This window comes from Tachyglossus aculeatus, chromosome 1 (genome assembly GCF_015852505.1).
Source record: "Tachyglossus aculeatus isolate mTacAcu1 chromosome 1, mTacAcu1.pri, whole genome shotgun sequence".
NCBI classification, from domain to species: domain Eukaryota; kingdom Metazoa; phylum Chordata; class Mammalia; order Monotremata; family Tachyglossidae; genus Tachyglossus; species Tachyglossus aculeatus.
The window spans coordinates 95,339,109-95,363,613 of NC_052066.1; the positions used below are offsets into that span (position 1 = coordinate 95,339,109).

The 24,505-nt window shown below is 44.1% G+C and overlaps 1 protein-coding gene across 1 annotated transcript in view; it reads right to left on the reverse strand.

Annotated features, from left to right (window-relative positions):
- The window catches only part of DNER (delta/notch like EGF repeat containing), a 218,869-nt gene that overhangs the window by 59,711 nt on the left and 134,653 nt on the right, over positions 1-24,505 (reverse strand). Inside the window, exons 5-6 of the mRNA XM_038750023.1 lie at positions 8,491-8,636; positions 1,316-1,469 (exon numbers count right to left, since the gene is read on the reverse strand). Coding sequence (XP_038605951.1) covers positions 1,316-1,469; positions 8,491-8,636 — 300 coding nt within the window. The remainder of the gene's footprint in view (positions 1-1,315; positions 1,470-8,490; positions 8,637-24,505) is intronic.

Here is a 24,505-nt window from a genome sequence, read left to right on the forward strand (position 1 = left end):
TCTGGGGGACAGTGCTACCCTTAGACCCTGCGAAAGGAAGGGGTAAATATAGCTGTAGATGACCGATGGTTCTTAAAGAGACTCTAAGCTTGTTGTGGACAGGGAATGTGTCTGTTTATTGTCATATAGTATTCTCCAAGCTCTGGAAACAGTAAGCGCTCAATAAATACCACTGAATGAATGAAGAGCATCTTCCATGGAATATTTGAGGGGAGCCATATTTTCTGATCAGCTATAAAGCCAATCCCAGATATTTCCCCAAGGAGGCTTCGTGCTGCAGCATCCAGCCCATCCCTAGCCAATACTGGGCAATGCAGCAGTGTTAGCCTACTGTGATGTGCACAGGCCTGGAGTCGGAGGACCTGGGTTCTACTCCCAACTCTGTCACTTGCCTGTTGTGTGACCTTAGGCAAGTCACTTGATTCCTCTATGTCTCAGTTTGCTCATCTGTAAAATGGGGATATGATACCCGTTCTCCCTTCTTCTTATTCTATGAACCCCACATGAGCCAGAGATTCATTCACTCATTCAGTCGTATTTATTGAGCATTTACTGTGTGCAGAGCACTGTACTAAGCGCTTGGGAAGTACAAGTTGGCAACATATAGAGACAGTCCCTACCCAACAGCGGGCTCACAGTTTAGAAGGGGGAGACAGACAACAAAACAAAACATATTAACAAAATAAAATAAATAGAATAGTAAATTTGTACAAGTAAAATAGAGTAATAAATATGTACAAGCATATATACAGGTGCTGTGGGGAGGGGAAGGAGGTAAGGCGGGGGGGATAGGGAGGAGGAGGGGGAGAGGAGGAAGGAGGGGGCTCAATCTGAGAAGGCCTCCTGGAGGAGGTGAGCTCTCAGTAGGGCTTTGAAGGGAGGAAGAGAGCTTGCTTGGCTTATGTGTGGAGGGAGGTGAAAGATGTGGACCAGGGGTCGACGGCGGGACAGGCGAGAATGAGGCACAGTGAGGAGGTTAGTGGCAGAGGGGTGGAGGGTGCAGGCTGGGCTGTAGAAGGAGAAAAGGGAGGTGAGGTAGGAGGGGGCGAGGTGATGGAGAGCCCTGACTCTACCCCATCACTTAGAATAGTGCTTGGCACAGAGTAAGTGCTTAATGTGAGCTCGTTGGGGCAGGGAATATGTCTGTTTGTTGTTGTAGTGTACCCTCCCCAGTGATTAGTACAGTGGTCTGTGCACAGTAAGGCTCAATAAATATGATTGAATGAATTAATTAATTAAATACCATTGATTGATTGGGTGGAGAAAGGAAAACAGACAGAAAACAAGCCCCCCCAAACTGTTCCTTAGAACCTACCAGCAGAGCAAATGCAGGTGAAATTGTCCCCGTCGTGCTTCTGACTTGCATCAATACAGGTGCCATTGTTCTGGCAGTGTTTTCCTTGACAGGCATCAAACTCTTCGCAGAAATCCCCCACGTAATGGTCCTCACACTCGCAGGAAAATGTGGCCTAGAAAAACACACTGGGTTGATTAATCCAGGGTGGCCTAAATTGACCGTTGGGCTCTGATCCTGATGGGTCAGAAACACGCCCTCTTCTCAGGATAACCGAGCAAAGTGGCTGTTGCTTCACCACCAGTAGGCTGGTCCCTGGGCCCATCCGGGGGCATTTTTAGGAGATTTTCTCAAAATAATGAAACGAGAGAGAAACCTCATGGCCTAGTGGACAGAGCATGGGCCTAGGAGTCAGAATAATAATAATAATAATAATAATTATAGTTTTTGTTAAGTGCTTACTATGTGCCAAGGACTGTTTTAAGCACTGGGGTAGATACAAAGTAATCAGGTTGTCCCACGTGGGGCTCACAGCCTTTATCCCCATTTTACAAATGAGGTAACTGAGGCACAGAGAAGTGAAGTGACTTACCCAAGTTAGCACACCAGGCAAATGACGGAGCCGGGATTAGAACCCATGACCTTCTGACTCCTAAGCCCGTGCTCTATCCACTCTGTTATAAAGGGCCTGGGTTCTAATCCCAGCTCCGCCACCTGTCTGCTGTGTGACTTTGGGCATCACTTCACTTCTCTGGGACTAGTTACCTCATCTGTAAAATAGTGATTGAGACTGTGAGCCCCAAGTGGGACAGGGACTGTATCCAACCAGATTAACTTGTATCCACCCCAGTGCTTTGCACAGTGCCTGACACATAGAATGCACTTAAAAATGTCACTAAAAAGTTGCTCTAGCTGCACTTTAAAATAATTTCTGAACAACAATAATAATAATAATGCTATTAATAATAATAATGGCATTTATTACACACTTACTATGTGCAAAGCACTGTTCTAATATTTGTTAAGTTCTTACTATGTGCTAAGCACTGTACTAAATACTGGGGTAGATACAAGGTAATTGAGTTGGACATACTAGAACTTAGAGTGGGTAGGATATTAGAACTCTGAGGAGGCAAATCTGATTTACCTCCTCAAAGTTCTAATTTTCCTAATAAAGCAGGAAAGCATACATGTTTTGTTCAAGGTTTTAAAATGCCGAAAGGCAAAGTTACATTTCAAGCTTCAGTGCTTTCAAAAATGCTTTGATGACCTAAGAAACCAATAGTTGGAATCGGTTCAGTGTGGCAACAGTGCAGAATGAAAGGGATTGCTCCCCCAAAGTGATTCTTACCCAAGAATGAGCATTTAGTGAACTTTTTAATGGTACTTTTTAAGAGTTTACTTTAGGCCAAACACCATACTAAAGCTGGGGTGGATACAAGCAAATTGAGTTGGACACAGTCCCTGTCTCATATGGGGCTCACACTCTCAACCCCCATTTTACAGATGAGGTAACTGAGGCACAGAGAAGTGAAGTGACTTGCCCAAGGTCAAGCAGCAGATAAGTGGCAGATTGGGGATTATAATCCAGGTCCTCCTGACTCCAAGGCCCATTCTCTATCCACTAGAGGTCATGAGTTCTAATCCTGACTCTGCCACTTGTCAGCTGTGTGACTTTGGGCAAATCATTTAACTTCTCTGTGCCTCAGTTACCTCATCTGTAAAATGGGGATCAAGACTGTGAGCCCCAAGTGGGACAACCTGATAACCTTGTATGTCTCTTAGTGCTTAGAAGAGTGCTTGGCACATAGTAAGCGCTTAACAAATACCACCATTATTATTATCCACTAAGCCAAGCAGCTTCTTCTACTAAACCATTAATATTAAACTATTAAACCACCTCAGCTCTGGCGGTTGGGTAAATTCATGGGTCTACTTCCATGGATCTGGGAGCCAGAAGATCTGGGTTCTAATATGGCCTCCACCACTTGTCTGATGTCTGACCTTGGGCAAGTCACTTAACTTCTCTGTTTCCTCATCAGTAAAATAGGGGTTCAATACCTGCTCTCGTTCCTACTTAGACGATGAGCCCCATGTGAGACAGGACTGTATCTGGTCTGATTAACTTGTATCTACCCCAGTGCTTAGAAGAGTGCTTGATGTATAATAAGCACTTAACCCCATACCATACAATTTTTTAAAAAAGCTGGTCCCTACAACAGAACATTCACAGCTGCAGGGAGTGGATCCTCTTTGTGCCAACAGCAAGTACCTGGGCTCAGATGGAATAAACAAATAGACTGCTCACAGACTGTGTCCATCAATCGATCAATCAATCAATTGTCTTTATTGAGTGCTTATTATGTGGAAGACATTGTACTTAGCACTTGAGAGAGTACAACACAACTATATAACGGACACGTTCCCTGCCTACAACGAGCTAGAGGAGCTTAGAGTCTCCTGATTAACTTGTATTCATTCATTCATTCATTCAATCATATTTATTGAGCGCTTACTGTGTGCAGAGCACTGTACTAAGCGCTGGGGAAGTACAAGTTGGCAACATATAGAGATGGTCCCTACCCAACAAACAGGCTCACAGTCTAGAAGCTAACCCAGCTTCTAGCCAAGCTGGGTTGTATCTAACCCAGTGCTTAGTGTCGTGTTTGCCACATAATAACAGCTTAAAAAATATTATTATTATTATCACCATCATCATTCACTCACATGGCTTCAACTGCCACCTCTATGTGGACGATACCAAAATCTATATCTCCAGCCCTGATCTCTCTCCCTCTCTGCAGCCCTGCATTTCCTTCTGCCTTCAAGATATCTCTATTGGATGTCCTGCTGTCACCTCAAGCTTAACATGTCCAAAACAGAGCTCCTTATCTTCCCACCCAAACCCTGTCCTCCCCTGTAACTTTCCCATCACTGTAGATGGGACCATCATCCTTCCTGTCTCACAAGCCCACCTTTGCATCATCCTTGGGTTTCCTATCAACCTTCATTTCAAGAAAAAACTCCTCACTATTGGCTTCAAAGCCCTCCATCACCTTGCCCCCTCCAACCTCACCTCCAGTCTCTCCTTCTACATCATCATCATCATCATCATCGATCGTATTTATTGAGCACTTACTGTGTGCAGAGCACTGTACTAAGCGCTTGGGAAGTACAAGTTGGCAACATATAGAGACAGTCCCTACTCAACAGTGGGCTCACAGCCCAGCCCGCACACTCCACTTCTCTGCCGCTAACCTCTTCACTGTACCTCAATGACTATCAGCCTGTTGTTGGGTAGGGATTATCTCTATCTGTTGGCAAATTGTACTTTCCAAGTGCTTAATACAGTGCTCTGCACACAGCAAACACTCAATAAATATGATTGAATGAATGAATGAATCCTTGACTCCTCTCTCTGATTCAACCCACATATTCAATCCATCACTAAATCCTGTCAGTTCGACCTTCACAACATCGCTAAAATCCACCCTTTTCTCCCCTTCCAAACTGTTGCCATATTAATCCAATCACTTATCGTATCCCACCTTGATTACTGTATCAGCCTCCTCATTGACCTCCCTGCTGGTTTTCTCCACTCCGGTTCCTATTTCACTTTGCTGACCAGATCATTTTTTTACAAAAATGTTCAGTCCATGTTTCCCCACTCCTCAAAATACTCTAGTAGTCACCCAACCACCTCTGCATCAAATAAAAGCATCTCACCATTGTCTTTAAAGCACTCAATCACCTTGCCCTTTCCAACCTCATCTCGCTACTCTCCTATTACAACCCAGCCTGCACACTTCACTCCTCTAGTGCTAACCTTCTCACTGTAACTCAATCTCATCTATCTCGCCACTGACCCCTCACCCAGGTCCTGCCTTTCGCCTGGAACACCCTCCCTCCTCAAATCCAACAGACAATTACTCTCCCCTCCCCTCAAAGCCTTATTGAAAGCCCATCTCCTCCAAGAGGCCTTCTCTGACTAAGCCCTCCTTTCCTCTTCTCACACTCCCTTCTACGTTGCCCTGAATTGCTCCCTTTATTCATCCCCCCTCCCAGCCCCTTAGCACTTATGTTCATATTCATTCAATCATATTTCATTCAATCATATTCATTGAGTGCTTACTGTGCACAGAGCACTGTACTAAGCACTTGGGAGAATACACTATAACAAGAAACATGTACATTCCCTGCCCACAACAAGCTTACCGTCTGTAATTTATTGATTTATATTAGTATCTGTTTACCCTCTAGACTATAACCTTGTTGTGAGCAGGGAACGTATATGTTTATTGTGATATTGTACTCTCTCAAGTGCCCAGTACAGTGCTCTGCACACAATAAGTGCTCAATAAATACGACTGAATGAATGACTACATGAATGAACATTCTGGAACTGAATTTCAACCTTGGAGAGGGGGAAGGCCCATCTCTCTTAGAAGCTGGGGAGTTAAACTCATTGTAGTCAGGGAATGTGTCTGCTAACTCAGTTGTATTGTACCCTCCCAAGCATTTTGTACAGTGTCCTGCACATACTAACTGTTAAATAAATACAATTGATTGATTGATAAAACTTTTGGTTAGTGATGGTTGACTATAGTTTCCTACCAAAAAAGAAACCTTTTGATTTTTAATGGCCTTTATTCTGGGTTCCTTTTGATGATATCCTCCAAGTCCCTCAAGGAAAGTTAAATGTCACTGAGTTTATCTTGGATGTGATAAGCTCATGAAAATATAAGACTCAGTTATAATAACTGGCAACCTGATTCTCCAGTAATTAAACAAACACTTTTCATTTATGGATCACAATTTCAAAGATAATTTCATTGTTGGTGAATTAAAAGTTTGAAGAATGTTAATAAGCACTGACATTAAGGTAAAAGATAATAAATTCAAAATTTCCAAAAATTGCTGCTTAATTTTTAAGAAAAGTGCTAAAGACTTAAATGATAAAGTAGTTTTAAGAAAGTTTAAAGAAATAGAGTCTCTTTATAGGCTACACCTGTTAATAATAATAATACAAATCTATAAGGCCTAATGCATGAGTTAACCTGGAGAAGGCTTTATTTTATCACTTTTTTAAATTCCAAAATTCTAATTGCAGCTCCCTCAATGAGGTAATTGTGATTGGTTTTACACAGCAGATAATATTCTTTCTTTGCTTTAATCAAAAATAAGTCTTGGAAATGGAGGAATAAGCAGTAAGCTGTTGGTTCAGCCTGCATTAACAAGTGATGGTATTCTACCAGTTACCCGGATTCACCATTTAATATAGTGCTCTGCCAATATTTAACGAAATACATGGCAACTAGATAATTATGGAAATCACACAGAAATGTTCTAAAATGGTTTGTTCTATAATCAATAAGTGGCAGTTGTGTGAATGCCCAGAAAAAGAATGGGCTCAAGGGTTATTTAAGGAGTCAGTACAGAGATGGAGAGGAAGAAAAATGGTTCATGCATTGGTTTAAGAAGATTCTTTCATACCCTTTTTATAAACGGTACTTGTTAAGAATGTTCTATGTTTCAACTCTTCTAAGCGCACAGTCTAAGTAGGTGGAAGAATAGGTATTTCATTACCATTTTATAGTTGAGGAAACTGAGGCCCATAGAAGTTAAGTGACTTGCCCAAGGTCACACAGCAGTCAAGTGACAGAATGGGAATGAGAACTCAGGTCCTTTGACTCCCAGCCCCATACCCTTTCCACTAAGCCATGCTGCTTCCTTATTATTCTCCCATAAGTACTCTTCTTCAAAAACAGTGCCAGGAAAGTCCAGAAAGATTCAGTATTATTATTATTGCCACTGATTGGCCTGAGCTTCCTGACTTATTGGCAGGTGCAGACTTACATTTACTAAAATGATTGTGGTTCTGGATTTTAATATAATTTTTAATTATGTTATTCATCTCCAATAACACTTCACCTTTAGAGACACTAGAACTGGCAGATGTGTGAAAAGAGACTCTTGTCTAAATCAGGCAATTAATCATAAAGCAACTGGTAGTCATACAACAGATGAAAACCTGTATTAATCAATCCATCATATTTATTATTTACAGTGGGAAGAGCACTGTACTAAGTGATTATTTATTTATATTAATGCCTGTCTCTCCCTCTAGACTATAAGATCGCTGTGGGCAGGGAATGTGTCTGTTATATTGTTATATTGTACTCTCCCAAGCACTTAGTACAGTGTTCTGCACACAATAAACACTCAATAAATACAGACTGACTGATTGGGAGAGTACAATGTAGCAGAATTGATAGACACACTCCCCACCCACAAGGAAATCAATCAGCGCTTTCTATGTGCAGACCACTGAATTAAGCACTTGGGAGAGTACAACATGACAGAATTAACAGACATGTTCCCTGCCCATAATGATTTATAGTCTAGAGAGGAGCTAAGTCTAGAGAAGAATTTACAGTCTAGAGACAAGTTAACAGTCTAGTGATGAGCTTAGTCTAGAGATGAGCTAAAAGTCTAATAATAATAATAGTATTTGTTAAGCACTTGTCTAGAGATGAGTTTACAGTCTAGAGATGAGTTTAGCCAGACATGAGCTTAGTCAGGGACGAGCTTACAGTCTAGAGAGGAGCTAACAGTCTAGAGATGAGTTTATGGTGTAGAGAAGAGCTTAGTCTAGAGATGAGCTTACAGTCTAGAGATGAGCTTACTATCTAGAGAAGAGCTAACGGTCTACAGGTGAGTTTACGGTGTAGAGAAGAGCTTAGTCTAAAGATGAGCTTACAGTCTAAAAACAAGCTTAGTCTAGAGATGAGTTTACAGTCTGACGTTGAGCTTACAGTCCATAGAGGCAAGCTTAGAGTCTAAAGAGTACATAAATCCATTTTTAGACTGTGAGCCCACTGTTGGGTAGGGACTGTCTCTATATGTTGCCAATTTGTACTTCCCAAGCGCTTAGTACAGTACTCTGCACATAGTAAGCGCTCAATAAATACGATTGATGATGATGATAGGGTCCCTTCATCTGAACCTAAGTTGGAAAACCCAGCCAGTGTTTGTTCATTCATTCAATCATATTTATTGAGCGCTTACTATATGCAGAGCACTGTACTAAGTGCTTGGAAAGTACATGTTCAAGCCCCCTCCACAGACTACAGCCATTTTTAGAAATCCAATTGCTTACAATAAGCTTATTTTTGATTTGCTACGTCTCTCTTTACCTGTGATGGTTTTGTGGTACATTTTCCTTTCCCAGAACATGGCAAGTCACGTGCAGTGCTTTCCACTGGCAGGCAGGTGCTGTTCTTTACTACCACAGTCAAACGCAATGCCACAATGCATTTAGTGACTGAATCATTCACAAAACCTAGGAAGAAAATTGGATAGCTGTTAATTTAAAATGAAGACAAAGAAGAAGTCCCATAATAGAATAACAATAAAGTTTCAAATTAAATAAAAGTAGCATTCAGAGTCAACTGACATAAGTACAAAAGGCCATATGCAATGCTGAAACTAAGTCATCCATCTGACTCCAGTGGAGGGATCCAAGCCAGTCAGAAATCAAATTTATTGCACGCTTACTGTGTGCAGAGCACCGTACAAAGTGCTTGGGAGAGTATGATACAACAATAAATGGACGCATTCCCTGCCCACAACGAGTTTGCAGTCTAGAGGGGGAGACAGACATTAATTTAAATAAAGAAATTACAGATATATAAATTACAGAAACTTAAAGGAATCATGTGATGAACCTGCTGCTCTTGAAGACCACTTTCATGGTAATGATTACATCTCCCTGCATCTTTAACTCTTAGTTCTATTATCCATAGTGCTTTGCATATAGTAAGCGCTTAATAAATGCCATCATTATTATTTAACCACCTAGAATTTCCTAAGAGTCTTACCTTTTCCTCCCTAACACCCCCATCTCTTCCCTTTAATAACTCATTTAAATCCCCTCATCCATGAATTGAGCCAATTGATACCTTTGGCCTACCCAGGATGTAAACTTTATGTAGACAGGGGTTTCCCTTTATTTGTTCTGCACCTTCAGCCCCTCGGGCATTAATGGGTACCCCCCGCATCCTGTTAGTGTGGGATCTGGTAAATGCCAAGTTCTCTCTGTCCACAGTCTTCATCATTTTGGGACTTTATACATGCCATCCTGTTGGCCTCCATCTTTCCAGACCAACACGTTTTCATCTCTTCAGTCGATCCTCATATTGGAGCTTCCCCCATCACCCCTGCACTTTTGTTTGCCCTATTGTGACCTTTCTCCACCTCTGGGCACATCCTTTGTAAGATGTAGCAACCAGAGCATCACACAGTGTACTTCCAAGTCTAAGCATTCCATGGTGAACTCTTCTTGCTAATGCTTAATTTGTGGCAGGAGTTGTTGAGACCTCTGTTATTGACAGATCAGACCTCTCAGACATCTGGGCCTACCACTGCAGTGGTGCAAATAAAAATGAAAATTCAAATACCCCTCTAATCAGTTTTCTCACGATACCCACTTTCTCTCAAGGAGCTCGTCCACTCATCTAGTTTCAATCACCTCCTTTAGGAGGATGACACGTGGCTCAGTGGCAAGAGCCTGGGCTTTGGAGTCAGAGGTCATCGGTTCGAACCCCAGCTCCGCCGCTTGTCAGCTGTGTGACCTTGGGTAAGTCACTTCACTTACTCTGGGCCTCAGTTCCCTCATCTGTAAAACGGGGACAAAGACTGGAAGCCCCACAGGGGACAACCTGTTCACCTTGTATACCCCCCAGCACTTAGAATAGTGCTTGGCACATAGTAAGCGCTTAAGAGAAGCAGCGTGGCTCAGTGGAAAGAGCATGGGCTTGGGAGTCAGAGGTCATGAGTTCTAATCCCAGCTCCAGCACTTGTCAGCTGTGTGACTTTGGGCAAGTCACTTAACTTCTTTGTGCCTCAGTTACCTCATCTGGAAAATGGGGATTAAAACTGTGAGCCCCATGTGGGACAACCTCATCACTTTGTATCCCCCCCAGCATTTAGAACAGTGCTTTGCACATAGTAAGTGCTTAACAAATACCATTATTACTATTATTATCATCTCCGGCCTTGTCCTGTCATTTGCTTTGCAAACTTGTATATCTTTCTGCCTATGGACAGCTCCATGTAGATCAGTTAATCAATAGTATTTATTGAGTGCTTATTGTGTGCAGAGTACCGTACCAAGTGCTTGGGAGAGCACAGTACAACAGAGTTGGTAGGCATGTTTCCTGTCCACAATGTGCTTACAGTCTAGAGTCCAAAGGGGAGAGCATGGGAGTCAGAAGGTCAAGGGTTCTAATCCTGGTTCCGCCACTTGTCTGCTGTGTGACCTTGGGCAAGTCACTGTGCCTCAGTTTCCTCACTTGTAAAATGGAGATTGAGACTGGGAACCCCATGTGGGACAGGGACTGTGTCCAACCCGATTTGCTTGTATCCACCCCAGCGCTTAGTATAGTGCCTGGCGCATAGTAAGCACTTAACAAATACCATCATCATCATCATCTAGAGGAGACAGAAATTAATATAAATAGGCAATTTATAACGTGTAATTTGAAGATCTGTATATAAGTGCTGTGGGGCTGAAGGTGGTGCGAATATCAAATGTCCGGAGGTCACAAATCCAAGTGCTTAGATGACACAGAAAGGAGAACAAGGGCGGGGGGGAAAGGCCTTAATCAGAGAAGGCCTCTTGGAGGAAATATGACCTTAATAATGTTTTGAAGGAGGGGAGAGTGGGGGTCTGGCATATAAGGAAGGTGAGGGAGTTCCAGACTAGGGGGAAGACATGGGAAAAGGGTCGGCACGGTGAGATAAAAGAGATATGCATGACCCATGGACATCATCAACGTGAACAAAACCGACCTCTTCATCTTCCCTAGTAAAACCTTTTCCTTTTATTTAATCAGCATTTACTAAGGGCTTTTCATACAGAAGCACTGTGCTCAGCACTGGGATAGATACAATTAATCTGATCAGATACAGTCCCTGTCCAATCTGGGGTTTAGAATCTAAAAGGTAGGGAGAGTGGGTTCCCATTTTTCAGATGAGGAAAATGAAACAGAGAGAGGTTAAGTAATTTGCCCCAAGTCCCACAGCAGGAAAGTGAAAATGTTGACACTAGAACCTGGGTCTCCTGACTCCCAATCAAATGCTCCTTCCACTAGGCCAGATGCAGCTCTTCCTGCTTTTCCTTCCACTATTAGGAAATCATCATTCTCGCTCACCTTTGGTTCCTTTTGGTCATTTTTTTACCCTACCACCATCACTGAGAAGCCCTGCCTAGCAGTGGTGAGAGGAAAGGGTTGAATCAATCAATCAATCAATCAATCGTATTTATTGAGCGCTTACTATGTGCAGAGCACTGTACTAAGCGCTTGGGAAGTACAGATTGGCATCACATAGAGACAGTCCCTACCCAACAGTGGGCTCACAGTCTAAAAGGGGGAGACAGAGAACAGAACCAAACATACCAACAAAATAAAATAAGTAGGATAGAAATGTACAAGTAAAATAAATAAATAAATAAATAAATAGAGTAATAAATATGTACAACCATATATACATATATACAGGTGCTGTGGGGAAGGGAAGGAGGTAAGACGGGGGGATGGAGAGGGGGACGAGGGGGAGAGGAAAGAAGGGGCTCAGTCTGGGAAGGCCTCCTGGAGGAGGTGAGCTCTCAGCAGGTGAGCTCTCCACTGGTTCCTTCCCCTCTGCCTTCAAACATGCCCATGTCTCTCCCATCCTAAAAAAACCCTCTCTTGACCCCACCTCACCTTCTAGTTATCGTCCCATATCCCTCCTACCATTCCTTTCCAAACTCCTTGAACGGGTTGTCTATACGCGCTGCCTAGAATTCCTCAACAACAACTCTCTCCTTGACCCCCTCCAGTCTGGCTTCCGTCCCCTTCATTCCACGGAAACTGCGCTCTCAAAGGTCACCAATGACCTCCTGCTTGCCAAATCCAACGGCTCATACTCTGTCCTAATCCTCCTCGACCTCTCAGCTGCCTTTGACACTGTGGACCACCCCCTTCTCCTCAACACGTTATCTGACCTTGGCTTCACAGACTCCGTCCTCTCCTGGTTTTCCTCTTATCTCTCCGGTCGTTCTTTCTCAGTCTCTTTTGCAGGCTCCTCCTCCCCCTCCCATCCTCTTACTGTGGGGGTTCCCCAAGGTTCAGTGCTTGGTCCCCTTCTGTTCTCAATATACACTCACTCCCTTGGTGACCTCATTCGCTCCCACGGCTTCAACTATCATCTCTACGCTGATGACACCCAGATCTACATCTCTGCCCCTGCTCTCTCCCCCTCCCTCCAGGCTCGCATCTCCTCCTGCCTTCAGGACATCTCCATCTGGATGTCCGCCCGCCACCTAAAGCTCAACATGTCGAAGACTGAGCTCCTTGTCTTCCCTCCCAAACCTTGTCCTCTCCCTGACTTTCCCATCTCTGTTGATGGCACTACCATCCTTCCCGTCTCACAAGCCCGCAACCTTGGTGTCATCCTCGACTCCGCTCTCTCGTTCACCCCTCACATCCAAGCCGTCACCAAAACCTGCCGGTCTCAGCTCCGCAACATTGCCAAGATCCGCCCTTTCCTCTCCATCCAAACCGCTACCCTGCTAATTCAAGCTCTCATCCTATCCCGTCTGGACTACTGCACTAGCCTTCTCTCTGATCTCCCATCCTCGTGTCTCTCTCCACTTCAATCCATACTTCATGCTGCTGCCCGGATTATCTTTGTCCAGAAATGCTCTGGACATGAACCAACATAACCACGATTCTTGATAAACTTAACTTTGGGGTGTAAACCCAAGAACACAAAAAGCTGAAGGCTAATCCTTCCCTTTAAGCAGGGCCAGGAAAATGCATCTCTGAGTGTCCCTTGAGATGTCAGACCGCCACAAAACCCATTCAGCTCAGAAAATCAGAGTGGGAAAGGCAAGTAGGAAGATCTGAACCACTACCCCCAGGTCACAGTTCCTCAATCAGAGAGGTTCCCTACTCCTATGATGGGACTGTGAGCCCCATAATAATGATGGTATTTGTTAAGCGCTTACTATGTGCCAAGCATTGTTCTAAGCACTGGGGTAGATACAAGGTAATCAATCAGGTTGTCCTATGTGGGGCTTAATCCCCATTTTACAGATGAGGTAACTGAGGCACAAAGAAGTGAAGTCACTTGCCCAAAGTCACACAGCTAAGTGGCAGAGACAGGATTAGAACCCACGACCTCTGACTCACAAGCCTGTGCTCTTTCCACTAAGCCACGCTGTGAGGCAGAGATTGTATGACTGACCTGATTAACTTATATCTACCCCAATGCTAAGAACAGTGCTTGACACACGGTAAATGATTAAGAAATACCATAAAACCATGAGGATGCTGATGATGATAATAATAATGATGATGATGATGGTGTGGAGGTCTTGAGAGTAGTGATAATGTCTACCAACTCTATTGTACTGTATGCGCCTAAGCACTTAGTACAGTGCTCTGCAAACAGTAAATGCTCAATAAATACCATTGATTGCTTTTTAATGGTATTTGTTAAATGCTTACTACATGTCAGGCACTGTACTAAGGTCTGGGGTAGATAGAAAATCATCGGGTCCCACCTGGGGCTCACAGTCTAAGGAGGAGGGAGAGCATGGAATGAATCCCCATTCTACAGATGAGGGAACTGAGGCACAGAGAAGCTAAATGACTTGCCCAAGGTCACACAGCAGACAAGTGGGAAGCAGCGTGGCTCAGTAGGAAAGAGCCCGGGCTTTGGAGTCAGAGGTCATGGGTTCAAATCCCGGCTCTGCCAATTGTCAGCTGTGTGACTTTGGGCAAGTCACTTAACTTCTCTGTGCCTCAGTTACCTCATCTGGAAAATGGGGATTAAATCTGTGAGCCCCATGAGGGACAACCTGATCACCTTGTAACCTCCCCAGCGCTTAGAACAGTGCTTTGCACATAGTAAGCGCTTAATAAATGCCATAAAAAAAAAGTGGCAGAGCCAGGATTAGAACGCAGGTCCTCTGACTCCAGGCCCACACTCTTTCCACTAGGCCACACTGTTTCTTGTTCCCTGGCATGCATGCCAAGATGGACCAGTGGGCTCACCCTTCTGGAATTTTAGCCACTTGTACCAGAAACTGCATGTGGCTTCTCTCTCTAGCCAGATCTGCTTCCGTCAGGGGGTAGCACGAGGGCTGTCAATATGGACAACGATAATAGTAGCGGGTTATGCAAAGGCTTCTGCGCTGCTCATTGTGTGTGCAGGGAACATGTCTACCAACTCTGTTATATTGTACTCTCCCAAGAGCTTAGTACAGTGTTCTGCACACAGTAAGTGCTCAATATATAGGTTTGATTAATTACAGCAGCAATGGCCTCCATGGAGGCAACCAGCTCCATTGCACCTATGGTTCTACACCTGTGGTGGTGCTATCTATTGGTAGTCTTCTGAGAAACCACCCACTTCTCATTCTCTCTGATCTGTGATTGCCCTTCGTGATGCCATCCAGTTCCCCCGCCCCATTGGGTCCATGGCTAGGCAATCCCTCTTTCTCTGAAATTCTCACTTCCCTTTTCTCATAATTTCTTCCTTTAAATAGTGGAATGGCTCTTCCAGAATTCAAGACACTGAGCCTCCCTGTTGCCCTATAAAAGCAAGATCACCTTCCCTGCACAATAACAGATCCTTATTCCCTGAAGCTGAAGAGACCTTTGCCCATTTCTGTGATGCCACTGCGTTGTAAATCCACACTTAACTGTCTGGCCCTTGCGCCTCTAACTATCTGAATTCAGATTGGTTTCCTCCAAGTGTGCTGTTGTCAGTTTTCCATTAGAATGTGATTCTGTAAAAACACAGTCTGTGTTTCGCCCACTAGTTTTAACAAATGTATTTGTGGTGGATCTTGTCCAGGAGTTATGTGACTTCTCAGTTTTATGCCCTGAGATGTTTACCAGTCCCAGTTCTTCTCCTTCCCACACCAGTCAGGGGGTAAAACTTTCTGGCAGTGGCACAACTCCTGCCAGGAATGTTGCTAGAGATGTGTCCCATTTTCATTCCAATCACAAGCTATGGTGCTGTGGGCAGGAAATGTGTTGATTGTTATACTGTAGTCTCCCAAGCGCTCCGTAATAATAATAATAATAATTCTGGCATTTGTTAAGCATTTACTATGTGCCAGGCATTGCTCTAAGAGCTGTGGTAGATACGAGAGTAAGGTTGGACACAGTCCCTGTCCCACATGGGGCTCCCAGTCTCAAACCCCATTTTACAGATGAGGGAACTGAGGCCCAGAGAAGTGAAGTGACTTGCCCAAGGTCACATAGCAGACAAGTGTCAGAGCCAGGGTTAGGATCTAAGACCTTCTGACTCCCAGGCTGTGCTCTATCCATTAGGAAGCCCCCTGTTTTCAACATCTGGTCTCATGCCCACCTCCTGCCCCAGAAATCTCTTGTTTGCCAAGCCCACTGATCACCTCTCCTCTCCCCGACCATTTAAGACTGCTCACTGTTCTGGTTAAAGGAATTTTTTTAGCTACAACTCTAGATGAATTTGTTAGTTTGCAGCCTTCAAACTTCTTATTTCCCTCCAAAACTCTCCTTCCCCACAATTTTCCTGTCACTGTATTCATTCATTCAATCAATCGTATTTATTGAGCACTTACTGTGTGCAGAGCACTGTAATAAGCGCTTGGGAAGTACAATTCAGCAACAGAGATGATCCCTGCCCATAATGGGCTCACAGTCTAGAAGGGGGGAGACAGACATCAAAACAAGTAAGTAGGCATCAGTAGCATTGTTATATATAAATAGAAACATAGATATATACACATCATTAATAAAAATAGAATTATAATTATAAATACGCACATATATACACAAGAGCTGTGGGGCAGGAAGGGGAGTAGAGCAAAGAGAGTGAATTGGGGTGATTTGGGGGGAGAGGGAGTAGAGGAAAAGGGGGGCTTAGTCTGGGAAGGCCTGCTGTAGGAGGTGAACTTTCAGTAGGGCTTTGAAAGGGAGAAGTGTGCTAGTTCGATGGATTTGAGAAGGGAGGGCATTCCAGGCCAGAGGAGGACATGAGCCAGGGGTTGGCAGCGGGAAAGGTGAGAACGAGGCCCAGTGAGGAGGTTAGCACCAGAGGAGCGGAGTGTGTGGGCTGGGCTGTAGGAGAGAAGGGAGGTGAAGTAAGAGGGGGCAAGGTGATGGAGAGTTTTGAAGTCAATAGTGAGGAGTTTTTGCTTGATTCGAAGGTTAATAGGCAACCACTGGAGATTTTTGAGGAGGGGGGATGACATGCCCAGGACATTTCAAACAACACTACCACCCTTTCTGTCTCACAAGCCCACAATCTTGGCATTTTCCTTGACTCATCTGTCTCCAACTCACATATTCACTCGGTGACTAAATTTTGTCAATTCTATTTCCACAATATCTCCAGAATTCACTTCTTCCTCTCCACCCAAACTACTACTACATGAACTACTAGTTCAAGCACTCGTCATACCCAACTCCAACCTTTCCCCCATCAGCCTTTCCCCTCTCCAGTCCATACTTCACTCTTCAGCCAAGATCATCTTTAAAAAATCATTCTGGACAACTCTCCTGAGTCCTCAAGTGCTTTCAGTGGTTGCTCACCCAACTCCACATCAAAAGAAACTCCTCATCATCAGATTCAAGGTACTCAATCAGCTCTTTCTCCCTTATTCAAGTTTTTTTTTCATTCTTTTAATGGTACTTCTTAAGCGCTTACTGTATGCCAGGCACTGTATTAAATGTTGGGGTAGACACAAGATGATCAGGTTGGGCACAGCCCATGTGCCAGTTAGGCCTCACAGTCTTAACCCCATTTTCCAGATGAGGTAACTGAGCCAAAGAGATATAAAATGACTTCCCCAAGGTCATACACAGCAGACAAGTGACAGAGTCAGGATTCAAACCCAGGTCCTCTGACTTCCAGGCCATTGCTCTTTCCACTGGTCCACACTGCTTCCTGTGAAGTGCAAATGTGGTCTTTGCCCACATTAGACCACTCTAGGAAGAACAAGGATTAAAACCTGGTAATAATAATACTCTGATTTGTGTTATTTTTTAAGAGTTTACAACACTGCAAGCACTATATTAAACCCTGGAGTAGATATGGTATATGCAGATTGCACAGCTCCTGTCCCTTGCAGGGTTCACAGTCTAAGTAATAATAATAATAATGATGGTACTTGTTAAGCACCTACTATGTGCCAAGCACTGTTCTAAGTGCTGGGGTAGATACAAGGTCATCAGGTTGTCCCACGTGGTCTCACAATCTCAATTCCCATTTTACAGATGAGGTAACAGAGGCACAGAGAAGTTAAGTGACTTGCCCAAAGTTACACAGCTGACTTTGACAGAGAGGAAGGAGAAGAGGGAACAGGTATTGAATACCCATATTACAAGTGAGGAAACTGAAACACAGAGAAGTTCAGTGTCCTTCCCCAGGTCACAAAGCAGGCAAGTGGTAGAAGTGAAATTAGAACACAGGTCCCCTGATTCTCAGGCCCACACTCTTTCCACTAGACCACTTATTTAAAAATAGTATTTGTTAAGTGCAATGTGCCCAGCACTGTGCTAAGCACTGGGGGAAGATACAAGATAATCAAGTTGGACACAGTCCTTGTTCACATGGGGCTCACAATCTAAGTACAAGAGAGTAAATTTTAATCCCCATTTTACAGATGAGGTGACAGACACAGAGAAACTAAGTGACTTTCCCAAGGTTACAGAGCAGATGAGTGCCAAAGCCAGAATTAGAACCCAGGTCCTCTCACTTAATTGACTTGTGCTCTTGCCACTAGGCCATGCTGCTTTCCAAGCCCACAATGCTTCCCTGAGCCTCCTGACTCCTCCCCCACTTTTAGACTGTGAGCCCACTGTTGGGTAGGGACTGTCTCTATGTGATGCCAATTTGTACTTCCCAAGCGCTTAGTACAGTGCTCTGCACATAGTAAGCGCTCAATAAATACGACTGATTGATTGATTGATTATTGATTGATTGATTCCCAAATTAGTGCTCTGTACCAGGAAAGATGAGCTGTTTAAGGAGTATGTCCTTCTGCTTCCCAAACAGTCTAATTTTAGAAGGTCAGACTCAAAACTACAGCAAAGTCAGGAGAGGCATTGGAGTACTGCTTATTAAGCATGCTCTGAATATCAAAATATCATAGCTTTCAAAGCCTAAATATCAGGGCGATTGTTAAAGGATGGAGGGAGAGAGGTCACAGCTGAAATGCAATCCTGATCATTTCTATTTCTCATCAAAGTCTCAGTAATTTCCTAATGAGGACTAAAGCCTTCCTACCCCCTCCTAAACCTTTCCTGATTAGGGTCTCTAAGGAAAGAAGCAATTGCTATGTCCACTGTTATTTTGCCATTATGATAATGAAGAGTAATAGATTATTTTGGAGAGTTTATGGTCTGGCCCTGTATTCCACAACTGCCCTCATGATCCAACAAAATCAAGATTGTGGGTTTTTTTCCAGCTAGAAAGACCAGCAATGGGACTCCAAAAATCCAGCACCGAACAGCTCCGTGACTTGGCTCACAGGTGGTGGGATGCTATCAAGTGGCCACCGTTTTTCAGAACTCCACTCAAATAGTCCCAAATCATCCCAAACCTATAGTGTTTCTCTGGAGTAAGCTGATTCTCTCAATTACTCCAGAGCCTTTGCTTTCCCTTCCCAGTTCTGTATGAAAACTGGGACAGCGCCTGAAACAAAGAACTCACACAATTTGGAAAGCAGCATATATCGCTTCTTCATTGTACTCTCCCAAGCGCTTAGTACAGTGCTCTGCATACAGTAAGTGCTCAATAAATATGATTGATTGAATGAATGAATGAATGAATGAATGAATGAATGGTGGAAAGAGCACAGGACTGGTAATCAATTAATCAATCATATTTCTTCAACATTTAGTGTGTGCAGGGTACTGGACTAAATAAACACTTGGGAGAGTACAACAGAGTTGGTAGAAATAGTCCCTGCCCCACAAGCGCTCAGGCAGATACGAGATAATCAGGTTGTCCCACGTGGGGCTCACAGTCTTAATCCCCATTTTACAGATGAAGTAACTGAAGCACAGAGAATTTAAGTGACTTGCCAGTGTCACACAGCAGACAAGTGGCAGAGCCGGAATTAGAACCCACGTCCTCTGACTCCCAAGGCAGGACTCTTTCCACTATGCCATGCCACTTCTAAGGCATATCATATAAGGTAAACCATAAGGTTTACCGTACTCTACCCATACTTCTCAACAATAACCAAGTCTGGCATATGCCAGGCTGTAAGCTCCAGACTGTAAACTCCTTGTGGGCAGGAAATAATAATAATAATAATAATTGTAGTATTTTTAAGTGCTTACTATGTGCCAGGCACTGTACTAAACGCTGGGGTGGATACAAGCAAATCGGGTTGGACACAGTCCCTGTCCCACATGGGTCTCTCAGTCTTAATCTCCATTTTACAGATTAGGGAAAATCTCAAAAATCTCAAAAATCCTCAAAAATCCCCAGTGGCTACCAATCAATCTGCGCATCAGGCAGAAACTCCTCACCCTGGGCTTCAAGGCTGTCCATCACCTCGCCCCCTCCTACCTCACCTCCCTTCTCTCCTTCTACAGCCCACCCCACACCCTCCACTCCTCCGCCGCTAATCTCCTCACCGTGCCTCGTTCTCGCCTGTCCCGCCATCGACCCCCGGCCCACGTCATCCCCCGGGCCTGGAATGCCCTCCCTCTGCCCATCCGCCAAGCTAGCTCTCTTCCTCCCTTCAAGGCCCTACTGAGAGCTCACCTCCTCCAGGAGGCCTTCCCAGACTGAGCCCCTTCCTTCCTCTCCCCCTCGTCCCCCTCTCCATCCCCTCCATCTTATCTCCTTCCCTTCCCCACAGCATCTGAATATATGTATATATGTTTGTACATATTTTTTACTCTATTTATTTATGTATTTTGCTTGTACATATCTATTCTATTTATTTTATTTTGTTAGTATGTTTGGTTTTGTTCTCTGTCTCCCCCTTCTAGACTGTGAGCCCACTGTTGGGTAGGGACTGTCTCTATATGTTGCCAATTTGTACTTCCCAAGCCCTTAGTACAGTGCTCTGCACATAGTAAGCGCTCAATAAATACGATTGATGATGATGATTAGGGAACTGAGGCAGAGAGAAGTGAAATGACTTGCCTGAAGGCCACACAGCAGACAAGAGGCAGAGCCGGGATAAGAACCGGAATTATGAGAAGCAGCGTGGCTCAGTGGAAAGAGCCCAGGCTTTAGGAGTCAGAGGTCAGGGGTTCAAATCCCGACTCCACCACAAGTCTGCTGTGTGACCTTGGGCAAGTCACTTAACTTCTCTGAGCCTCAGTTACCTCATCTGTAAAAATTGGGATTAAGACTGTGAGCCCCACGTGGGACAACTTGATCACATTGTACCCCCCCCCAGCGCTTAGAACAGTGCTTTGCACATAGAAAGCGCTTAACAACTGCCATCATTATTATTATTATTATTAATTAGAACATTTCTACCAATTCTGTGTACTCTCCCTGGAGCTTAGTACAGTGCTCTGCACACAATAAGCATTTGATAAATGCGATTGATTAATTAAGCCATTCCCCCTTCCAGGAAGGCCATCCCTACACCTTTATGCAAATCTGGTCCTACTGTGATGCCAAGATCCTTACCTGGCTCAAAGCTGAACAAAGCCATGTGAGGCAAAAGAGCTAATGGGTGGAGAAATGTGAGACAAAGCTGTAAGCCTGAGTGATAAGAGTTACAAAGCACAGAGTCCTTTTCCTGGGACCAGAAGAATGAAAGAAGGCTACATATTCTGAGGATATTTAGTCTGTGTGAAGAATAAAAGCAGTGTTTGGGCTAGAGGGAAATCAAAAATAAAACAAAACAAGAGACAATCAGTGAAAACCATGCCAACTGTTGTGCCCAAGGCTCATTTCCAGGAACATAGCAATAATTGGAAACAAATGTAAAAGACTGGCTCAATATGCCAGACTAAGAGGCACCAGAAAAATCTCACTCTCTGAGACACGATAAACACACCTGGGTGACAAGAGCAATTTCTCATTTGGGAATAAGGCCGTGGCAGTCGTATCTCTGAAGTGAATCCCCAAAAGCATCAGTGAGAGAGATCTTGCTCTCTTTGCCCAAAACAGGCAGGCCAACCTTCCAAGCGACTCCTACTACAATGAAATTTATAATCGCAATAATAAAAATGATAATAATTGTGGTATCTGTTAAGCACTTACTATGTGCTAAGCACTGTATTAAGCGCTGGGGTACATACAAGATGATTGGGTTGGACCCAGTCCCTATCCCACATGGGGATCACAGTCTTAATCCCCATTTAACAAATGAGGACACTGAGGCACAGAGAAGCCTTTTGTAGGGTAGGGATTGTCTCTGTTGCTGAATTGTACTTTCCGAGCACTGAGTACAGTGCTCTGCACACACAGTAAGTGCTCAAAAAATATGATTGAACGAATGAATGAACTTGCCCAAGGACACACAGCAGACAAGTGGAGGAGCTGGGATTAGAATTCAGGTCCTCAGACTCCCTGTTGAAATTGGTCCACTCAGCTCCACTTACACTCTCTTATCCCTGGCCAGTCTTGTTCCCACTAAGGAACAGAGTGTAATGTGTAAAATACATGTCAATACACTATGAACAAAGGACTCCAAAATGAATATGTAATATAAAGAAAAGAAGAGGCTTGTGTTTCCATAAAATAAAAGGTTGGTACCTCATTAGATTCCCACTACAGCGTGGGAGTCGCTAATATAGCATAATGTTGAGGTGGGGGAGTAATTTGTCACAATACTCCCTGCTAAATTACTAAAAAATGATTGTGATCTTGGGAACAAAGCTTCGTGAAAATTCTTGGAAACCTCTACAGGAAATGAAAAAGGAAATGAGAGCACAAGTTTTCATAGAAGAAAAGAACTTTTAGAAATCATTGCACTCATGATGAATGCGATCTTTTTGTAAGTTTGGTCCATTTCATAGGAAAAAAATTAAGATAAAAATTTGCTAGCTTGGAGGAAAAAGTCAGTGGTACAGATAAAGGATTAATCAATGTAACTTCGCATTTTTTACATGCTGAAACATTGATTTTAGATAAGCAGCATGGTGTAGTGGATAGAACACAGACATGGGAGTCAGAAGGTCATAGGTTTTAATCCAGGCTCCACCATTTGTCTGCTATGTGTCCTGGGGCTAGTCATGTCACTTCTCTGGGCCTCAGTTACCTCATCTGTAAAATGGGGATTGAAACACACCCTCTCTAGACTGTAAGCCTGTTGTGGGCATGAATTGTTTCTCTTTATTGCTGTATTGTACTTTCAAGCACTTAGTACAGTGCTCTGCACACAGTAAACGTTCAATAAATATGACTGAATGAATGAATGACAGGGACTGTGTCCAACTTGATTTACTTGTATCCACTCCAGTTCTTATTACAGTGCTTGACACATAGTAAGCACTTAACAAATAACACAATTATTGCTATTATTATTATTTTAGTAAATCCAGTACTGAAATTGATCAGGCTAAGAAAAGATTTCATATAATAATCATGGTATTTATTGGCATTTAAGTGCCAAGCACTGTATTAAGTGGTGGGGGTGATAAAAGATACTCAAATCACAGTCCCAGTCCTAGTCCCACACGGGGCACACAGTCTAACAAGTATCTTACCTTATTCCCATTTTACAGATGAGGAAACCAAGGCACCAAGAGGTTAAGTAACTTGCTCAAAGTCACGCAACATGTCAGTAGCCTAGCTGGGGCTAGAAGCCAGGTCAACTGATTCCCTACCCCACACCCATTCTGACAGGCCACACTACCTTATTGTTTCATTTGGAGGAAGAGAAGGACAAGAAGATGGCTAACATTATTTCAGGAGGGGGATCTAAAAACCAAATCTATCCCAGTGCTTGGCATATTTTAAGTGCTCAACAAACACCACAACTATTATTACGAGGAGGAGATGGAAGGGGAGAGGAAGATAGGATAGTTGGGGGAAGAGAAGAAGCAAGAAGAATGAAGAAGAGAAGTGTGGGATGGAAAAAGCACGGCCCTGGGAATCAGAGGACCTGCATTCTAATCCTGACTTCGCCATTTGTCCACTGTGTGACGTTGGGCAAGTCACTTAATTTTTCTGTGCTTCAGTTACCCTGTATGTAAAATGGGGATTAAGACTTTGAGCCCCATGTGGAACATGCACTGCGTCCAACCTGCTTAGCTTGTTTCTACCCCGGTGTTTCCCCTCTCAGGGTCACACCTGGAGAGTTTCCAGTACTCTTCCAGTCTTGGCTACTGGAGAGAGAGTTAAGCAGAGGCATGTCCAAGACTGAGCTCCTCGTCTTCCCTCCCAAACCCTGTCCTCTCCTTGACTTTCCCGTCACTGTGAATGGCACTACCATCCTTCTCGTCTCACAAGCCCGCAACCTTTGTGTCATCCTTGACTCTGCTCTCTCATTCACCCCACACACCCAATCCGTCATCAAAACCTGCTGTTCTCACCTTCACAATATCGCCAAGATCCACCCTTTCCTCTCCATCCATACTGCCACCTTGTTGGTTCAATCTCTCATCCTATCCCAGCTGGATTACTGCATCAGCCTCCTTTCTGATCTCCCATCCTCCTGTCTCTCTCCACTTCAGTTTATACTTCACTCTGCTGCCCAGATTATCTTTCTATAAAAGCGCTCTGGGCATGTCACGCCCCTCCTCAAAAATCTCCAGTGGCTGCCTATCAACTTTCGCATGAAACCAAAACTCCTCACTATTGGCTTCAAAGCTCTCCATCACCTTGCCCCCTGCTACCTCACCTCCCTTCTCTCCTTCTCCAGCCCACCCCACACACTCTGCTCCTCTGCCACCGCTAACCTCCTCACCGTGCCTTGTTCTCGCTTGTCCCGATGTCGACCCCTGGCCCACGTCCTACCTCTGGCCTGGAGTGCCCTCCCTTCTCACATCTGCCAAACTAGCTCTCTTCCTCCCTTCAAAGCCCTATTGAGAGTTCACCTCCTCCAGAAGGACTTCCCAGACTGAGCACCCCTTCTTCCTCTGCTCCTCCTCCCCTCCCCATCACCCCCGCTCCCTCCCTCTGCCCTTCCCCCTTCCCCTCCCCACAGCACTTGTGTACATTTGTACATATTTATCACTCTATTCA